Source organism: Coenobita brevimanus, chromosome 16, assembly GCF_032717465.1.
Source record: "Coenobita brevimanus isolate Jiangsu-jjx chromosome 16, ASM3271746v2, whole genome shotgun sequence".
NCBI classification, from domain to species: domain Eukaryota; kingdom Metazoa; phylum Arthropoda; class Malacostraca; order Decapoda; family Coenobitidae; genus Coenobita; species Coenobita brevimanus.
Window position 1 is genome coordinate 10,726,009 of NC_136969.1, and position 19,914 is coordinate 10,745,922.

At 42.3% G+C, this 19,914-nt stretch overlaps 1 protein-coding gene across 1 annotated transcript in view; it reads right to left on the reverse strand.

The window, feature by feature from the left end:
• The window catches only part of LOC145390961 (putative glutamate receptor), a 218,727-nt gene extending 200,223 nt beyond the window's left edge, over window positions 1-18,504 (reverse strand). The window contains exons 1-2 of the mRNA XM_080265698.1: window positions 18,489-18,504; window positions 17,765-17,894 (exon numbers count right to left, since the gene is read on the reverse strand). Coding sequence (XP_080121824.1) covers window positions 17,765-17,894; window positions 18,489-18,504 — 146 coding nt within the window. The remainder of the gene's footprint in view (window positions 1-17,764; window positions 17,895-18,488) is intronic.
• Window positions 18,505-19,914: the final 1,410 nt, after the last annotated feature.

Genomic DNA, 19,914 nt, shown 5'->3' on the forward strand with positions numbered 1-19,914 from the left:
CCTCCTATTCCCCACAAGTGTAGTGGCCTTCATTGATTTAAAGAGCGCATTTGATGTCGCCAACAGAGACATCATCCTGGACCAGCTAGTGGATTTTGGAGTTAGGGAAACCTGCTGCAATGGATACATGGTTACCTGACTAATAGGTCCTCTCGTGTTCTTTTTAAAGGCACATACAGCACTGCTAAGGATTTCGAGCTTCATACTCCACAAAGTGGTGTCCTTAGTCCTTTTTTGTTTAATATCTTAATCGTCTACTCACCCTCCTTCCTGACATCCCTGGAACCACGATTACTTGCTATGCTGATGACATCTGCATTCACTCAAATTCCCCAGCAGATCTGCAACATTTCCTTCACTTGTTTCATGAGTCGGCTTCTTCACTAATCGTCCAGCAAGAACACTGCCTGTATTCTCTGTCGGGGATTGTGTTATTCCTCTGTGCATGCAATACCTTTATCTGGGGGAGCCTGTACGGATTTCTCCCTCCATTCCTGCAAGACAACGCATGCATACGATTGTTCAGGATCTGCTGACCCGGCTACAGCGGCTCCTAAAACCTCTCAAGTGGCTCACTAATTATGCTGCTGGGGTGTCTATTCCTGTAGCACGAACCATATACATAGCGTTCATTCGATCAGTTGTTGATTATCTCTCCCCTGCTCTTTGTCGACTTTCCAGAACAGCCTTACAAGCTCTTGAGAATTTCCAAAACTCAGTAATGAGACTCATTATGTGCTGCTCTGGCTCAGCCAGAATTGTCAACATGTAACTTGAACTCAACCTTCCACCACTTGTTGAGAGGATATATCCTGTGGTTACATACCACTGAGGTGGTTTGGCCATGTGGAGAGGATGGAGGGTGAAAGACTGACGAAGAGAGTGTATGTGAGTGAGGTGGAGGGGGGAGGAGGGAGGGGGAGGCCGAGGATGAGATGGAAGGATGGGGTGGAGAGGTATATGAGAGAGGGGGGTGTGAGTTGGGAGCAGGGCAGTGAAATGGCGGGGGACAGGGCGACTTGGAGGCGATTTGTTTGTGGCCACCCCAAACGGGATTGAGGCGTCTGGCAATAGATAGATAGATAGATAGATAGACATACTTCAGCGTTAAGTGCCTGCATTATCTTCACCTTTCTCCCCACTACTCTCACATCATTCGGACTTCCCTTGATCCCACTGCACCTAGGGCTCTGCTTCACAGTGGTGGCCACACACCAGTTAATACTGTTTGTTCAAACATCCGACACCTAAACATCAACGTACCGGTGCTTGGTGAGGAGGTGGACTATGGCATTCCACCTTGGCAGACCCCAGTGCCTGCTATCTCATACACTCCGGCCACCAAGACTGACCTGCCTTAGCTTCAGAAACAGCTGCTTTGGAGACAATCGCCAGGCTGTCATCTTCCCTCCCTTCGGCCCACCATATCTACACTGATGGCTCCCTGCCGGAGGATGGCAGTGCTGACTGTGCTGTATTTTCCCCAAGTCTGGACCCTCCTCAAGGGGGCTGGTTGGGCTGTCAACTGCCAACCTCGTTGAGCTCTACATATTGCGAACTACATGGATTCCTGGATGCAGTTACTTTACTAATACGGACGAACAACAGTGGCTTAATCATCTGTGACTCACAGCCGGCCCTCCATGCCCTCTCCTCTCCCACGACTGCATATGAACACCTCGTTATGCAGATACTCCATCAATTGGCTACTGCCCGCGATCGTTTGCTGGTGGCGCACTTTCTGTGGATTCCCTCTCATATTAGTCTCACAGCCAACAACACCGCTGACCTCCTTGCAAGGACTGCCTGTGGACTGGATCCGCCCACTGTGGATGCTACTAATGCCTCCCCCATTTGCTACAAGCAGATAATACACAGAGCAGCCCGCTCCCCTATTTTCCACCATAGAAATGCTTAGAGGGCTCACAGTGCGTCTGTCCAACAATATGACCACTTTCTCTCTCATCCCCATAGATATCATCGCAGTGGTCTTATGGTTCATGGACATAACGTGGTGTGTGCCCGCTTCAGACTGGGCTACCGACCTGTGTGGCAGGTGGCTGGGGCAGGCAACGCACCTCATTTCTCCTCATGTAAGCTGTGTGATGCACCCAATGCCAACACCTATGACCATTATTGCCTGCAATGTCCACTTGTCTGTGATTTAATACCACACACACTCACATTAGTGGACTCTTGTAAACATTTGTTGGAAGATGATAACCTAGATGTTATTCTCATGTGTCATCCACACTTTGGTGGGTGTTAATATGTTATAGCTTGACAGCGTGTCCTGTGTGGCACGAGTTCCCCTATACTTACCTCACATATGGCTGCATGGCACCGTAATAGGTTTGTTGCCTTCGCGCGTAATAAATTGATCAAATCAAATCAAACCTGCATCATGGAGATCCCCCATGGAGAGCCATCTGTCAGCCATATGGCTCGTATCTTGAAGCCTGCCTAGGATGGACTGTGCATAGAACTTCACTGGTTCTTTGCTTCATATCCCGAGAAAGACACACGACGCAACCTAGTAATCTCTCCTCTCCATGAAAGATGTGGGAAACTGTAACAGGTTAATGAAGAATGAGCATAAAACAGCAGTAGGTTATATATAACAATAGTGGAGTGAAATGGGTAAAGAAAGAACAAGTCTTTATACAAGTCTTGAGGTAACAAAAACAATTCTCTAAGCAACCGAAAAAAAATAAGCAACAGAAACAAACCTCAATGCAACAGAATCAAATTTCTAAGTAACAGATACAAACCTGAATCCTTCATTAGTCAAGTGGGGTGTTTTGGCACCCCAAATTTTTTAAAAAACTCATATTTCCTAGCCGGTAATTCGAATATTTCTCCCGTTCCAGTACTCTCCTGACTCAGTGAGGGGAGGGAGCAAATGCATTGGTTTAGTCCTGTCTGCTGTACTGAGAGAGAGGGGCACTTACCCTCCCCCCCGGGTGTACAGTCACCCCATCAAACTAACTGTTTAAATCAGATTGTGATATTGATTGTTTTTTTTTATCTTATTTTTGCATATCGTTTATCATTATACTTACTTTAAAAATCACAAAATGTATTTTCCTGTGCGTGTTTACCTGACGAATAAGATATGAGTCCATTTGTTATTTTTTTACTGATATTATAATTTATTGTATTATATTACTTTAAAACAATAAACACCACCTACAAGGCATTCAATCTTTTCATTAGTGATTGCAGAGATATGCTGAAGCGGCAGTATGAATGTATTTTACATGTTATTAACACTACATGTATTTTTGTACTGGGGTGTTGTAACCGGACTAACTACGTTTGAGTACTCCACAGGACTAACGAAGAGTTAAAGCAACAGGAACAAATCTCAGAGCAACAGAAATAAATCTCTAATGAACAGAAACAAACCACTAAGCAACAGAAAAAATCTAAGCAGCAGAGACAAACCTGAAAGTAGCAGAAACAAAACTTTAAGCAGCAGAAAAAAAATCCAAGCAACAGAGACAAACCGCAGAGCAACAGAAACAAACATCTAAGCAACAGAAACAAATATCTATGCAAGAGACAGGTAGGTACTTAAAGACAGGTTAGCTGGTATGACCGGGCTGCTTTTTCAAACACTCTCAGGCTCTGTGTTACGGGTTGTGAAGGAAAAATGATCCATGGGTACCACAAACATCACTTACTCTTTGGAGAAATGAACTGCCCCCACCAACTGCCTAAGCAAGGAAAATATGTCTAAGAAACAATAAAAAACTAATAAAAAAGCAAACAAGTCCTTATAAAACAAACAGGTTATTCAACAACAAATTTTAAACAAAAAAAGTCTAAACCAAAAAAAATATTGTCCTTCACCAAAAAGAAGCGTGTGAAAACAAAAATGGGTCTTAAAACAATTAAAACAATTCTGAATGCAACATAAAAATGCCAGAAACTAGTCTTAACCCGAGGCATCCCGTCGACGTCTGGCTACGTCGAAACATTATGTCACTGCCAGTCCCGTCGACGTCTGGCTACGTCGAAACATTATGTCACTGCCAGTCCCGTCGACGTACTGGTACATCACACAATTGCAAAGTTCATAATTTGCACAAATTTTAAATATCTCTCTTGATTTTGGGTACGTAGGGTCGGGAGACCTTCCCCTACCTGCCACCAGGAGGGGACACTCGGCGATCCCGTGCGACCCACGCTCACCCTCAGCTCGGTCACTCACCTGTTAGCAGTGACCCAGGTCAGACATGGCACACAGAGGTCTCTCTCTGAGGGGGAAATTCAAGCCGCCCTGGACGCCTTCACAGGTGACAGTGATTTGCCCCTTGATGACGAGGTGGGGGACAAGGATTACGTCCAACCAGAGAAGGAGCAAAGTAGCAACAGTGATGAGGAGGTCCCATCCCTAAGGAAGCAGCGCTACGTGATCTATCGTGCCGCTAAAGAGGGCCAGCCTGCACCAAAACATCGTGCAACAACCTCTCGGCAGCCCCTACGTGATGTGGAGCCCGAAATCGAGGACGAGGACGAGGTCGGAGCCATGGGACGTGCTGGCACGTGGTACGGCTGCAAGATAATCACGCATCGCAGCCCCAAGCACACAGCACGTCGTACTAGCAGGTATGGGCCTAGTGTTTTGTTTGGGGAGGGTGGACGTGGAGTGGCGGGAGTGGGGAGTGAAATGGAAAGTGTAGCGGCGATCACTGAAAGTGAGAGTGGCGGGAGTGAGTCATCGCTCTCCAGTGGTGGTGTGAGGCAGCGGAGCGTATCACGTGGAGCAGTTAGGGTGCATGGTGAATCACATGGTGTGGTGATGGAGCAGGGAGGTGAGGAGGAGCCACTCCCCAGCCCGTCTTATGCTCCCCAATATTCCCGGACTTCCTCCCCACAGCCCCCTGATGTTCCCCAAGGCCGTAAAGGTAAGGGAAAGGGGAAGGATAAAGGCCAAGGGAAGAGGAGTGCAAGTGGGGAAGCCCTCTGCACTCCTCCTCCCCAACCTCCCCCACCAGCATCTCCTCCCCACCCTGACAAAGGCGACGATGGGGACGAAGGTAATGTGATTTGGGATTGGGAAGATGGCAGTGATTTTTCTCCCATCATTCACCCCTTCACTGAGTAGGGGCACGCTGGCTGCACGGCTCCAGGGATTCGCCATTGTTCCACCAGGCTGGATTTTTTCCACCTGTTCTTCGGTGAGGGTTTTGTGGAGCAGATAGTGGAACAAACCAAATGTTTTGCTAGCAACCAGTGCCGTGAGATTGAACGACTGGGCACAAGGAGCAGGCATTCGATCATTTATGATTACCCTGTCTCCCTCGCAGAAATGTTTTTATTTTTTGCCCTGGTACTTTTGATGGGTATTGTACGTAAAAACAGAATTCCAGCATACTGGACAACGGACTCTATCATACAGACACCTATATTTGGCAAGATCATGAGCCATAATCGGTTTCAGCAAATTCTAAGCCGCCTCCACTTTTACGATGCTGATGATCCTGCCAATGCAAATACACTGATAAGATGAAGCGAATTAGGTTGGTTTTTGGTCACCTATGGCAAACATTCCGTTCCTCATTTTATCTCTATACCTTGTCATGGATGAAAGTCTCGTGTTGTGGAGAGGCAATATTTCCTTTCGGCAGTATATACCCAGCAAAAGGCACCGTTTTGGGTTCAAGATCTTTGTTAAGTGTGACTGTAGGACTGGTTATGTGCAAGACATAGTCTTGTACACCGGTGCACAGACAGACATAATAGAAGATCAGAGTATTGGACTGTCTGGAGCAGTGGTAAAGACAATGATTGAAGACTACCTTCATCGTGGTCACGTCCTTCACCTGGGTAACTGGTACACTAGCCCTCTTCTCGCTCATTACCTACACCTGCATAACATGGGACTCTGTGGTACCATCAAGGTGAACCGGCGTCACATGGTCAAGGTTGGGCGGAAACTAGAAAAAAATGAGGTGGTCTTCTTCCAGGCTAACAACATCCTAGCTACAGTGTGGAACCACAACAGAGAAGTCAGCCTCTTGTCCACGGTTCACCGCCCATTGATGCACCATACAGAGTTCGTGGATTACCGCAGCGAGAGGAGGTGCCACATCTGGAAACCTGAGTGTGTGCTTGATTATAACATCAACATGCGGCTGGTGGACCAGTCAGACTCCATGATATCCACTGTCGAGTGTGCCAGGACCACCATGAAGTGGTACAAGAATCTCTTCTTTCACCTGCTAGATATAACTGCCCTCAATTGCTACCACCTGCACACCATGACAACAGGAGTGCAGGAAACCTTTGAAGGGTTTGTGAGGGAGCTTGCACGTGAGATTTTTGCCAGGTATGCGGTCGAGAGACCCCAACAACGCATACGCACTGCCCCTACCGCCCAAACTCCCCTGAGAATATCCTCCCACCATTTTCCCACTCCTATACCTCCCCAGCCAAATAGACCTAGGCCCCAACACAGGTGTCATTTGTGTGATAATTTCCGTGTGAGACCCACCAGTCAGAGAAAAGACACCCGCTATGAGTGCGTTGAGTGTAACGTGCGTCTCTGCATTCACCTTTGTTTCAGTGAATATCACACCTTGATGCAGTTCTAATATGGTGTAAATGTGATATGACGCTCATACTCAGGAAGGAATGCGACATACAGACACTCAGTGTAATTATAAGGCCCGTAAATATGTAAATAGTAGTATAAAAGTGGAAACGGGTGTAATGTAAGTGGAAAATTATTATGCAAGTGCATAAATATATTCTCAGTCGAAACATTCCTAGCATGTGTATATAGATGCGATATTCTGACTCTCAGTGGAATAAATAAGGCCCTTTAAATATTGAAATAGTTGTATAAAGTGGAAACGGGTGTACTGTAAGTGGAAAATTATTATGTAAGTGCATAAATATAATCTGAGTCTAAACATTCCTAGCAAGGGTATATAGTTGCGATATTCTGACGCTCAGTGGAATAAATAAGGCCCGTAAATATGTCAATAGTAGTATAAGGTGGAAACGGGTGTAATGTAAGTGGGGAAGTATAGTGGACGTGAAGAAATAAAGTATAAGTTGAAATACGAGTGGTAGTGAGTGTGCTTGCTACATGAATATGCGCTAGCATTTCACTAAATATCCTCGTAAGGAATGTAAATAAGTGAAAACATTTACATTGGTTGAAAAATGGTACAATGTCATAAAAACAATACTATTAAAGTAAAAAAAAATGTAATGTATGTTGAGAGAAGAGTCATAGCGAGTGTGCTGAGTAGGCTGATGTGCGCAATAGTTATGCTAAATAACATCGTAATGAATGTAAACAGCTGAAAACATTTACATAAAGTAAAAAATGGTAAAGTGTCATTGAAACAGTATTATGCAAGTAGAAAAATTGATATGTTTACTGAAACAAGAAACTCAGCAACTAGCGTGTAACCAATATGACCAAACTCGCTATGCTCGCGAAATGGAACAATGCTTATTTTTCCTACATATATAATTGAAAACCATTATATTGTTGTTGTGATTGTATGTTAGTTCCAAATCAATAAATGTAGATGTGTTCTTTGTTGTTTCTCCCAAAATTATCTACCACAGAAAACGTGAGAGCCTGACACGTCAGTGACAGAATGCGATACCTGACGCAGGGTGCCTCACCTGTTCTGACCACTTATGGACCCTGGTAAGCCCTTTCTTGATGATTTTCCTTTCTTTCTTATCAAAAGCGGAGGTTTTAGCCCCCAAAAAATTTTTGCAAAATAGCTCGGGATTGGGGGGTATCAGAGGTCGGAAATCGGTCGGGACGTGACAGGTTAAAACAAAAGATACCGTTGCCGCTAGTAGGTATTTTTTTTTACAAATTTCCTGTTAACCGAGAGATATTCGGCATTTTTTCATCCTGTGTGAAATGTAGTGATCTGTAAACACCAAAAAGTCGATTTTTTTTTTTTTTATCTATAACAGTAGTCATAAGTTAATAAAAGATAATATTTACCTTCGCGCAAAGATGTTACATTCAGTCAGAGAGGTTGGTTGTGACGATCGATGTACTTTCATGTCCGGTGTCTGAAACTTATGGATCAGAGAATATTAAAAGGGTGGAAGCTATCTTGATTTATAGCTGTCAGTATAAGGTGGTAAAGGATTAATAAACGTCTTCCCGATAAAGATGCATTGCTCGGTCAATGGGGGTACAACACGACTGACAGGAACGCGTTACATCATGACTAATAACAACCCTGTACCATAGGACTAATAACACGGTACTGTGTCTATAACGGTAACACGGTACAACATCACTTACAGCAACAAGATGTAGTATTATATCACCGACAGCAACACGGTGCTATTTCACTGACATTTACACGGTACCGTATCACTAACAACAACACTGCACCATGTGACTAACAGCAACACAGTGGCATATGACTCACGATCAAAGTGTTGGGGAAGGTGAGGCTGGAATGTGATCTCTAGTAGCCTGGAGCAACAGCTGAGCTCTGAGTGCTGACAAGCCTTCTTGGTCTCTTATACTGTATAAACTGTGAACACCTTTCCCTCCCCTTTCACTACACCAGCCAGTGAGTACGTTCCCCTCCCCTTTCACTGCTCCTCCAAGTAAACATCCCCCCCTCCCCTCTCACTATCCCATGACAATTTAACTACTCCAAGAGATGAACTAGACAGATCACCTAAAACAAATAGATTAACTGCGTTACTGGGGACATGTCCACATATTTTCATGATGATCCTCCCATTAGTGTTATATAATTCCCTGAGGAGAAAGACACAGACAGACAAGTGTGACTGCTTAGCCCTACCCTCGATGGTAGAAGATTTTGTCATGCAGAATATAATGTTGCTGCACGTGTATACTTTGGTCACTAAGTTTACTCTATAGGCAGTGGATTATGAAAAGAAAAAAGACTTCTGAAATTTATTAATACATATTCTTACACAAACGGTAAAAATGATACCCATAAGAATACACTGCGGTGAGTGATACTGGAGGCAACTCTTATGCCTTGACATTTGTATAAATTTATATGATTCTAAATTATTTATGCATTCATTTAATTGCTTAGTATGCACTACTTTCCTTATCAAACTTAAAATGAAGTATGAAATTCATGTAAAGAGCGTTGTGTGGTTAGTGAAGGTGATAGTGGTGTGTGTCTTAGGTGCCCACCTAACTCTTTTGGCCCCTCCTGGCTCCACCACACAGCCGCTCCATCACCAGCACCACCACCCAAGCACCGCAAACGTGCCCTGAAAATGGATAACGCGGGATGTAGGGCAGTAATCCTTTCTTTAATGGACTAAACTAAGAGTACCCCTTTTACATGCATAGTCAGTTCTTACGACGTCACACATTTATGTCTATAAAAGACCTATTAAAAATATTTATTTCGAACTGATCTTGAGGCCAAGGCAGGGCTTGAATTATTTTCTACTATCCCATATTCTTGTATAGCCTTAACGCTTAACCCTTCTTAGGTACACTTACAGTTTCGCTTTCAGCTTAGGTACACCTGGGTCTGTCAGACCCAGCTATTAAAAAAATGTTGTAGTGTCACACATGTTTCATTAATTGAAATCCTTAATATCCTGCGCTGTATTAGGTTGTATCAGTTACAAAATTATGCAGATAAGTTTTGATTCACTTAACTCTATGTATTTGAAAAAAAAAAAAAAAGTTTAAAAAGATCAAACCAAAAAAAGTTTTTCTTTTTGACACTCGCCGTACACGAAAACAAGGAACTCTATGAGCCTAGCACTTGTGTCACAATATGAGGGATGGAGGTCCTACATTATGGGCATAGTGGAGCCGACACAACATAAAAACAATCTGGAAATTCAGAGTGAAAAAATCTCCCCCTTCCTCAGGTCCACCTGGGTCTCATAGACCCGAAATACAGTTCTGAGTGGTACATTGCAAAAACATTGAGAGAAGCGAAAATAACCCCCCTACACCCTGCATGGGCACAAAAAGTTAGAATATCCCAGGCATCTATAAGTTACTGAAATATTGCATCGAAAAAATCGCCCGAGTCTGTCAGACCCAGGTATACCTGAGGAGGGTTAATCTACCCTTACACTCAGATTATGTCAGTATAGATTAGTCCTTGGAGGACGATGTGGAGATTCATAAACTTTGTCCATAACTCGTGTGTCTCTCCAGCACCCACCGACAGCTGCCCTAACACAGCTTAGACTAGTTCAATGTACCTGATCAAGTTCACTAGGACCCAAAAGTAAATCATCGGAAGGTGGGGGGGGGGGGCAGTGTCAAAAGTACGTAGCTAGATTCGTAATTATAAAAGACCGGTTTTACTGTGGTCTTTTATTTTTATCCGTCATACTTACCTGCATAATTAAATGTGACACAGCACATATTTACCTGCGAGATATAAAAAGATGTTCATTACTCGATTACATACACTCAACTTTTTCACCACTTTACTCCAGTAAGGTATCTTGTTATTATTTTTTAACTTTACTCACTCTCGTAGTAAAAGGTTAATGAAAGCTATGTTCACCCTCCATGATCAAAAAAGTCTCTCGTGAACCGAATAAAATCGTCTGGCTGTAATGATAAAATGCAATATTAGATTGAGGGGGATAAAGAGTGCAGTGAGGTAAATTTATCCTATTTTCAGTAATGAAGGAAGTTACCATCATGGCTTACCCAAAGACTGGTGAGTGAGCGAATGGTGGTGACGGTGATGATCCTGGGTGGGTTCTTGCACATGCTGGAGTTGTGTTCTGTGTACTTCATCCATTATCGTACAGCGCTGATTCCACCAACGTGTAGGATCTAACCACAAGACGAGACACTTATATGTCTGTAAGTAATGAATAACTCCCTAAGAAAAATTCTATTCTATTGCCAGACGCCTTAATCCCATAGAGGGTGGCCACAAACAAATCGCCTCCACGTCGCCCTGTCTCCCGCGATTTCACTGTCCTGCTCCCGACTCACACGCCCCACTCTCATATACCTGTCTATTCCATCGCTCCATCTCATCCCTGGCCTCCCCGTCTCCCCTCCCCTTCCACCTCACTTACATACACTCTCCTCGTCAGTCTCTCACTCTCCATCCTCTGCACATGGCCAAGCCACCTAAATGTGTTTCTCCTAACGCTTCCTATCACATCCGCATCCACACTACAACGCTTCTTCACATCCTCAATTCTCAGTATGTACAGTTTGAACAACCATGGAGACATGACACATTCCTCTTTCAACCCAACCTTCAGATAGAAAAATTTACGCAGTTCACTATCGACACGCACTGCAGCCTTAGCACCCTCATGCATACTTTTCACAGCATTCAACAACTTCCCCTCTACTCCATACAGTCTTAATACTTTCCACAATCCTTGTCTCTCCACCCTGTCATATGCTTTCTCCAAATCTATGAAGGCTGCATACAGTTTCTTTCCCTTCTCTAGAAACTTTTCCAGTAAAGATTTAAGAATGAATATCTGATGTACACAACCTCTTTCCATCCTAAAAACTCCCTGTTCTTCTCCAACTATTTCCTCTGTTATTTCCCTAACTCTGTCAATAAATATCCTACCATATACCTTTCCTATTACACTAAGAAGACAAAAGCCCCAGTCATTACCACACACTTCTTTTTTTCCCCGTTCCCTTTGTACAGGGGAAAAACTATACATGACTTCCAAGCTTCCGGGACTCTACCTTTCTCCCAGGCCAATCTGCACATCTTCCACATCCATTCTACTACTATCTCTCCCCCATGCTTCAGCATTCACCACACACTCCATCAATTCCTGGGGCATTCCCCATTTTGACTTTCTTCATTGCTTCCACAACTTCCTTCCTAATAATTTCTTCCTGTCTTCTCACCTCCCGCCTTCTCCCAGCCATTTCCCAGCCACTTACACTCGCATTACTTTCATTCTTTATGTCCACCAATTAGTTAAAGTGTTCTCTCCCTCTGCTCACATTTTCTCCCTTCTCCACTAGTAACCTTCCATTTTTATCTTTCACTCCCCCACTAACTTCATTGCCACCCTGTCTAACTCAACCTCTTTCCAGAACATTTTCTTACAGTCCCTCCACTTTACACATCTCAGGGTATGTATGTGTCTATATATGTAAATTTATCATATACTCAAAGCCCTTCTGTGAAAAGGACCAATTTATAAATATTTGTTACTTTTTTATTTTCATTTTTGAAAAGAATCATAGTATCTATCTATCTATATACCTAGGCTGCTTCCCCCAAGGAAAGGGAGGTACTGCAACAAAATATTATCTATCTATCTCTCTATTGCCAGACGCCTCAATCCCGTTTGGGGTGGCCACAAACAAATCGTCTCCAAGTCGCCCTGTCCCCCGCCATTTCACTGCCCTGCTCCCAACTCACACACCCCTCTCTCATATACCTCTCCACCCCATCCCTCCATCTCATCCTCGGCCTCCCCCTCCCTCTTCCCCCCTCCACCTCATTCACATACACTCTCTTCGTCAGTCTTTCACCCTCCATCCTTCCATATGGCCAAACCACCTCAGTGTGTTCCTCATAACGCTTCCTATCACATCCACATCCACACCACAACGCTCCTTTATATCCTCATTCGTCAGCCTGTCTCTCCATGTGACTCCACAGGCTCCTCTTAAATAACTCATTTCCACTGCCCTCACTCTTGACTTGTGTCCTTCCAACAACGTCCAAGCTTCACTTCCATACGTTAGAGTTGGTATCACAATACTGTCATGTAGTAACTTTTTCACTTCCATGCTCACTTCCCTGTTTCTTATCACTGCTTTCAAAGAACCAGCAACCTTTCTTCCCTGCTGTACCCTTTCAAGCACTTCACCCTCCAAACCTCCATCCTTACTCATCACACTACCCAAGTACTTAAACGTACTCACATTTTCCAATTCCTCACCATCCAACCTCGCTGTACATTCACTGACTTCACCTCTCTCAAAGACCATCACTTTACTCTTCCCTACATTCACCTTTAGATTCCGTTTCTTACACACTCTCCCAAACTTATCCACCAAGCCTTGCAGCTCCCCTTCGTCTTCACTCAACAACACAGTATCATCTGCAAACAACAGTACAGGGAGTTTCCAAACACTATCCTCTCTCACCAGGGCCACTCCAACATCCACTACCCTACCTTGTACCTCTTTTATTACCCCATCCATGTACAGATTGAACAACCATGGAGACATGACACATCCCTGTTTCAACCCAACTTTCACAGAGAAAAATTTACTTAGTTCATCATTCACACGCACTGCAGCCTCCGCACCATCGTACATACTCTTCACAGCATTCAACAACTTCCAATCTACTCCATATATTCTTAACACATTCCACAATCCTTGTCTATCCACCCTGTCATATGCTTTCTCCAAATCCATGAAAGCCGCATACAACTTCTTTTCCTTCTCTAGAAACTTTTCCACTAAAGATCTAAGAATGAATATCTGATCTACACAACCTCTTCCCTTCCTAAAGCCTCCCTGTTCTTCTCCAACTAATTTCTCTGTTCTTTCTCTAACTCTGTCAATAAGTATCCTACCATACACTTTTCCTATTATACTAAGAAGACAAATGCCCCTATGATTACCATACACTTCTTTTTCCCCTTTTCCTTTGTATAAGGGAAAAATTATACCTGACTTCCAATCCTCCGGGACTCTACCTTCCTCCCAGGCCAATCTGCACATCTTCCACATCCATTCTACTACTATCTCTCCCCCATGCTTCAGCATTTCACCACACACTCCATCAATTCCTGGGGCTTTCCCCGATTTAACTTTCTTCATTGCTTCCACAACTTCTATCCCACTGATTTCTTCCTGTCTTCTCAGCTCCCTCCTTCTCCCAGCCATTCCCCAGCCACTTATACTCGCATTACTTCCATCCTGTATGTTCAACAATTCCTTAAAGTGTTCTCTCCATCTGCTCACTTTTTCCCCCTTCTCCACTAGCAATCTACCATTTTTATCTTTCACTCCCCTGATAACTTCACTTCCGCCCTGCCTTACTCCTTTCACCTCTTTCCAGAACATTTTCTTACAGTCCCTCCACTTTACATTCAAATTCCTTCCAAATTCCTCATCCACTCTCTTCTTACTCTCTCTTACTAATCTTTTCACCTCTCTCTTTTACAAAATTAGGACTCTTGCAACTTATTTATCCTTGGTAAAAAGAGGCTGTTATGAGTCACCATGGCCAGAGGGGTGGTTGCATCGACTCTCCGTGAAAGGTAAAATTCACAACGACCTGAAAAAAAAAAAAAAAAAACTAGATATTTTAAATACATAAGCGTAGATATGTTATTGGAAAACTATTGAAGTGTTTCGTTTACGGACTTACAAGATGCTTCTTATTTTGAAATGCCAGGCAGTGTTGTACATTTACCTAACAATCGATTTTAATTAATTACCGCCTTGCCTGTTGTCAACAGTCGTATGTCCCTGAAATCCTCATTTCTGTTATATCCGTCAGTGTCAGTGTCCTTCTCTGTTCCCTGACATTATTAATTACAAGTGGAAATTGTAACAAGAAGAGTCGTAACATCTTGACTGCTCCAGCACTGCCATATAATTAATTTAAATAAAAGCACCATTTAAAGATAAAAGCCTTTCTTTCCTCCCTCAATATGGTTATTTAATTGACCAGTTTGTCAGGCGTAGTATCCCTGATAACATTTAATTTATTCTAACTGATGACAGACGACTGGAAAGGAAAGGAGTTCTCATAGCTCAACCTCGTGAAATATTCAATGCATAGTAGATATTTGCCTTATGATCCTTCTAAATTCAAAGGCATAAACCTGTTAACTTAAATAACCTGACTTTTTTACACAGCAGAGAAAAGTCCTAGTAGAAGTAAGGTTTACATTACATGATAAACATGATGTAACCAGTTCAGCAACAGCTTTGTGTGTGTGTGTGTGTGTGTGTGTGTGTGTGTGTGTGTGTGTGTGTGTGTGTGTGTGTGTGTGTGTGTGTGTGTGTGTGTGTGTGTATGTGTGTGTGTGTGTGTGTTCATGCTATTTTAGAATGAAATCAATTTAATACTAATATGTTGTTGGCTTGGTACTGCTATGATACACTGATACATTCTAAAATACAGATAACTCAAAATATATTAAACATACAAATTTCAGTATCTTTAACAATCATATTACTACCTATGAAAGAAAAGCTTTTGGGCAGCAAGTTGATATAGTTTAAGTCCAGGTCAAAGATGACGTGAGTGGCAGCACGCAAGACGGTCTCCATGCTGTTTTCTAATCCCACGATCTTGTTGTAGGCGACCCGTTTTATCTCCATCAGTTTCCCAAGTTCATGAAGTGGTCCTGACGTGGCAGTCTGAAAAGAATAAGGCTATTAAAAATTGTGTACTTGACGGTTTATGTTTATGAGATTTGGAAACACGAGTTTTTAATAATAATAAAAAAAAAAGTACGTGTAAATGTCTTGTAGAAAATTTTGGTTAGATATTAAACATATGAACGTAGCCGATGGTTCATGAGTTATTGACTGAAAATAGCATCAGGAACATATTTACCTATCAAAATAATAGATCCTACTCATAAATTAATTCGCTGCTTTGTGATGTTTGAGAAACCGTACATGGCAAAAAAAAAAAAAAAAAGAAAAAAAAAAAGAATGTTTTCAATAGACAGAAATTATCTTAACTTTTGGGCAGCCTGCTACTATGATATGAATTTCGTGAATAATTTAACCATCATTTCAAACAAAGCTTTTGATTATTATTTTTGACGCCACAATAAAGTAACAACATATTAATTAAAATATCGCATTATAGACAGCCAATTAGATACTCTTAATTTTTTTATCGTCCTGAAGAAACAACCACTCACTTCAAAATATTTAATGATAAACGTGTTTGGGACAACAATTATCCCAACATCAGAGTTGTCAATGACGTCCTCAAGTTTCTGGTAAGGTTTGTCTATGTATCAGACTGCCAGGAGGGACATGAGGTTGCCAACGTAGCTCTGTGTCAGCACCACCATCATCAGCATCCACACCCCCAGCATCACACGCTCCCACCACCATCGACTCTTAGTTCTCTTTATATCTGGAAAAAAAAAAAAAAAAAAAGCCAAGTCAAAGAAATGGATCATCAAAATTTTTGATGGCCTATTTCTGGCAATTTTAGTGAAATAATAATGATTACAATAAGCTGCCATTAGTGAGACGAATTTAAGAATCATCTAACATAAGACAATGGTTGAGTATCATGAAACTATATGGACGAAAAAATAGGCTCTTTTCGTATTATTACAGAGAGAAATTGACTAGTTCGGAAGCCAAGAAGCCTGGATGATGCCTTCATTAATTCAGCCGTTCCGACTTAATCTTTTTCCCCAGAGTTCCTCAAAGGTTAATATAAAATTACTCAGTGTTAACTACAACATGACAAACACTAATTACCTTCTTGCAAAAGAACCCGTACACAGTTGAAGGTGTTGGCATCTTTCATGCGTGGCTCTTGCACCTGAGTGGGAAGGCAGAAAGACAGAAGCAGTATCACAGCGCATACTGCCAACAGTGCTGTCGGGACAGCCACCCAAACCTTTGGTCTAAGTGGCAGCAGGAAACCCCGGGGGTCCACCTCAGGTCGACCACGGGCAGCGAGAATTAGATAATTTCCTATAAACACAAATGGAGAGTAGTCTATCCATTGGCTTCTGGTTATATCCATGAAAATGGTCCCGGAGTAAACTCCACTTCCTGATATGTGTTTTTGTAAAAGATAATGAAGAAGAGTAGAATAATGAATGTAGGAATATATTCCATAAAATATGGGCCTTTTCCACGTTTTCCTATGATCAGTAATTCGTGAGAAGGCTCACAAGTCGTTTTCTTGACCTAATATATTTACTGTATTGATCACGACTGGTTATTTCAAGAGGGAAACTGACAAAAAAAAGTTTGTTCAGATGACGTATATAGAATGCTGAAAGCTGTAGGAGGGTAATATTACTCTGGAATCTACCTAAGATACGGCTGCTTGTTATAAGTAAATAAAAAAATAAATAAGATAAATTGCAAGTAACAGACAGAAACTGGTTTCAATGACAAGTAGAAAAAAGGCATAGCGAAAAATAATGTTAAAAGAAAAATTCAAAATTTATCGGTGAGAAAGACGCTACCACGTGCCCTAAGCCAAAGAGTATTCGGTTCACAGATGCTATATACGGTATACTCTACTACTAACCTGGCCCAAATTTTCCATTCCATATTGAGAAATTTGCTGCGATAAGAGATTAGCACTAGAATAGGACGCTAGTGATAAAGCAGTCTTATGGAAAGAAGGGAATGGGTAACGGTGTCTTTATCCGCCATCGAGCTTCGTAGTATAATCTGCAAAGGACGAAAATCTGAGCCAAGTTGAGGTAAACGAACTATAGAACTAACCCCATAGGTAATGAGTCCCATCATGCCTGTCCAAGTCTCATCGCTCTGCAGTAAGCCCCAAGTCCTGTCGGGGGATTTCATGTACGTGTATCTGTCAGAGGGACGTGTATCTGTCAAAGGGACGTGATTTAAGCACCTTTGATGATTTTGTAACATCTTCTCTTTAACGAAAAGTTAGTCGAGAGGGTCATTCACATTCATATTTTACTTTTGCTAACTTAGGGCAAGTTGTGCAATCAACCAGCCTTTATTAATCAAACCCAAATTTTCCCAGTCAAACATACAGTGTATTAAAGCAAATGTGCATTAATAGCTCACGTGAAGTTCATGATCGTGGACAGCATCTCCATAATGTTCCCCGTTGCCCTCTTGAAGGTGAGTTGTTTGTCCTCTGGTGCCGTGGGGTCATCTACTGTAAATGCCAGCTGTACCACTAACTCCTCCGAACCTGCAGCGAAATGATGTACGGTATAGTGCTGACTAGTAATGTCACTTGGATTAATATATATTCTCTGGCAATGCATTTTTCATTCTGACAGTATGAATGTATATTTATGTATTACACTGAAAACAGAACCTGGACATTATAAGCATTTGTTTTCCACCATCAGTTTTGCTAACTTTCTTCAGGTAAAGAAGACAACCACAGTGATCGACCATGTTATGTAATGTTAGCATAACCTAAGGCCATTCAGATCGTTCAGAATGATTAAGATTCAGGTTCAGTTAAGTCAACTTAGATTCGAGAAAGCTGTTTAGATACAATTAGGTAAGCTATTGTCTATACATTTTTTACTCTAACTTGTCCTAAAACTTTCATCTGCCCATCTTGAATCCTGAGTTAAAACAATAGATCACGATGCTAGTCATGAAGGGGTGTTATGGGATGGATGTAGAGCTGTAGTATTGTCTTTTTCTGCCACTGACCTATGTGAAATAAGCTGCAAAAGGACGAAAAACTGATCATAGTTACAGTAGAATAAAAGTAGTTACTGTACATTCAAGCACACTTCAGTCCATCCAGACCATTTAGGTCTCTCACGTTGGTCCAGTGTCATTTAGGTCCAAATACACAAATTCAGGTTAAATTAGTCCCATTCTGGTAATTTCATCCAGTCAGAATATTCATTTATATATTTTTCGCTTCTTTCCCTGCAGGATTCATGAGATCTTGCGCCATCCCTTATGTAGTGTACTAGTCGGTAATTTGCGGGAATGCAGTAATAATAATAATACAAGTTACCTTGAAAGATCTCTCATATTTGCAGCTCGCTGTCTCTGTGTTTAGCAATACAGTATCTTCCAGGAGCGTTTTCGACACACAAAATTTACCGTAAGCACTTCTGGGGGAAAAGATCTGGTGGATGGGTGAAAGTTAGACGTTGATCAAAAGTCCACGATGCCACTTGTAATGGTAGGGATTCTGGGTCGGTGGACGCCAGCCATGAGAACACTTTGGTTCTGTTGATGAAAAAGCAATCCGTCCATTAATTAAAACTCAGAATTATCCACTATTTATTATGTGTTCTTGTACGGTTGCAACCAATGGCATCACATAGTCAGTTATTTATGAAGATGTTAAATAATAATATGAAAAACTTGAAAGGCTCCGACCGTTTCACTGGGTTTCAAAAATCCTTGTTTATAGTCTCGATACTTACAATGGATCAGTATTTATGTTGACAACTGTATACGGATAATACTCGTTATCTGAAGACTGGCAAGGTATCGTCCACAGCAGCAACGAGAGAAGTGGTTCGTGAGAGAGTTCTAAGAAGGTGGGGAAGGGTCTAGAGTTGGAGGAGAGGGATGCGAGTGAATATGAGCAGCTGTAATTTCTGGACCAGCATGAGGTGGTTTTTTTAAGGATGACTCAGTGAAGGCGTCGAGGAAGACTGGGTCATCTCTCACCACCACCATCGTCACGCACCACAACGCATCACCCAGCTAATGGTGCCAACATGAATAATATCACGAAACTAGTAGTGCCAACATAAGTTACATCACAAAGCTAATGGTGCTGACATAAAAAATATCACGAACCTAACTGTGCCAACACGAATAATATAGCAAAGCTAATCATGGCAACATAAATATCAGGAACCTAATGCCAACAAGAATATTATCACGAAAGTAATGGTGCCAACATGAATAATCACCTGACAACGAAAGGACCCTAATGCTCCCCATGACTAAGATTTACACCCATTGAATATTCTGTGCAATCCTGGCTTTTGCTTAAGCCACTGGTGTGTCCTCGCCATAAGTTCTCGTCGGTGGTCTAGGAAGTGAAACAGGGATCTCTCGGTTGTGGGCCGAGTACTGTATACTTCCGATTGCACAATACTAACTCACAGGAATACTTAATGAACTAAACTGTTTCGTGTATGGTTCCTTCAGCCTGATGACGTCTTTCTGTCTTACTTGTCGGCTACAGCAGGGTAAAGGGATCAGAAAGACGTGTACGG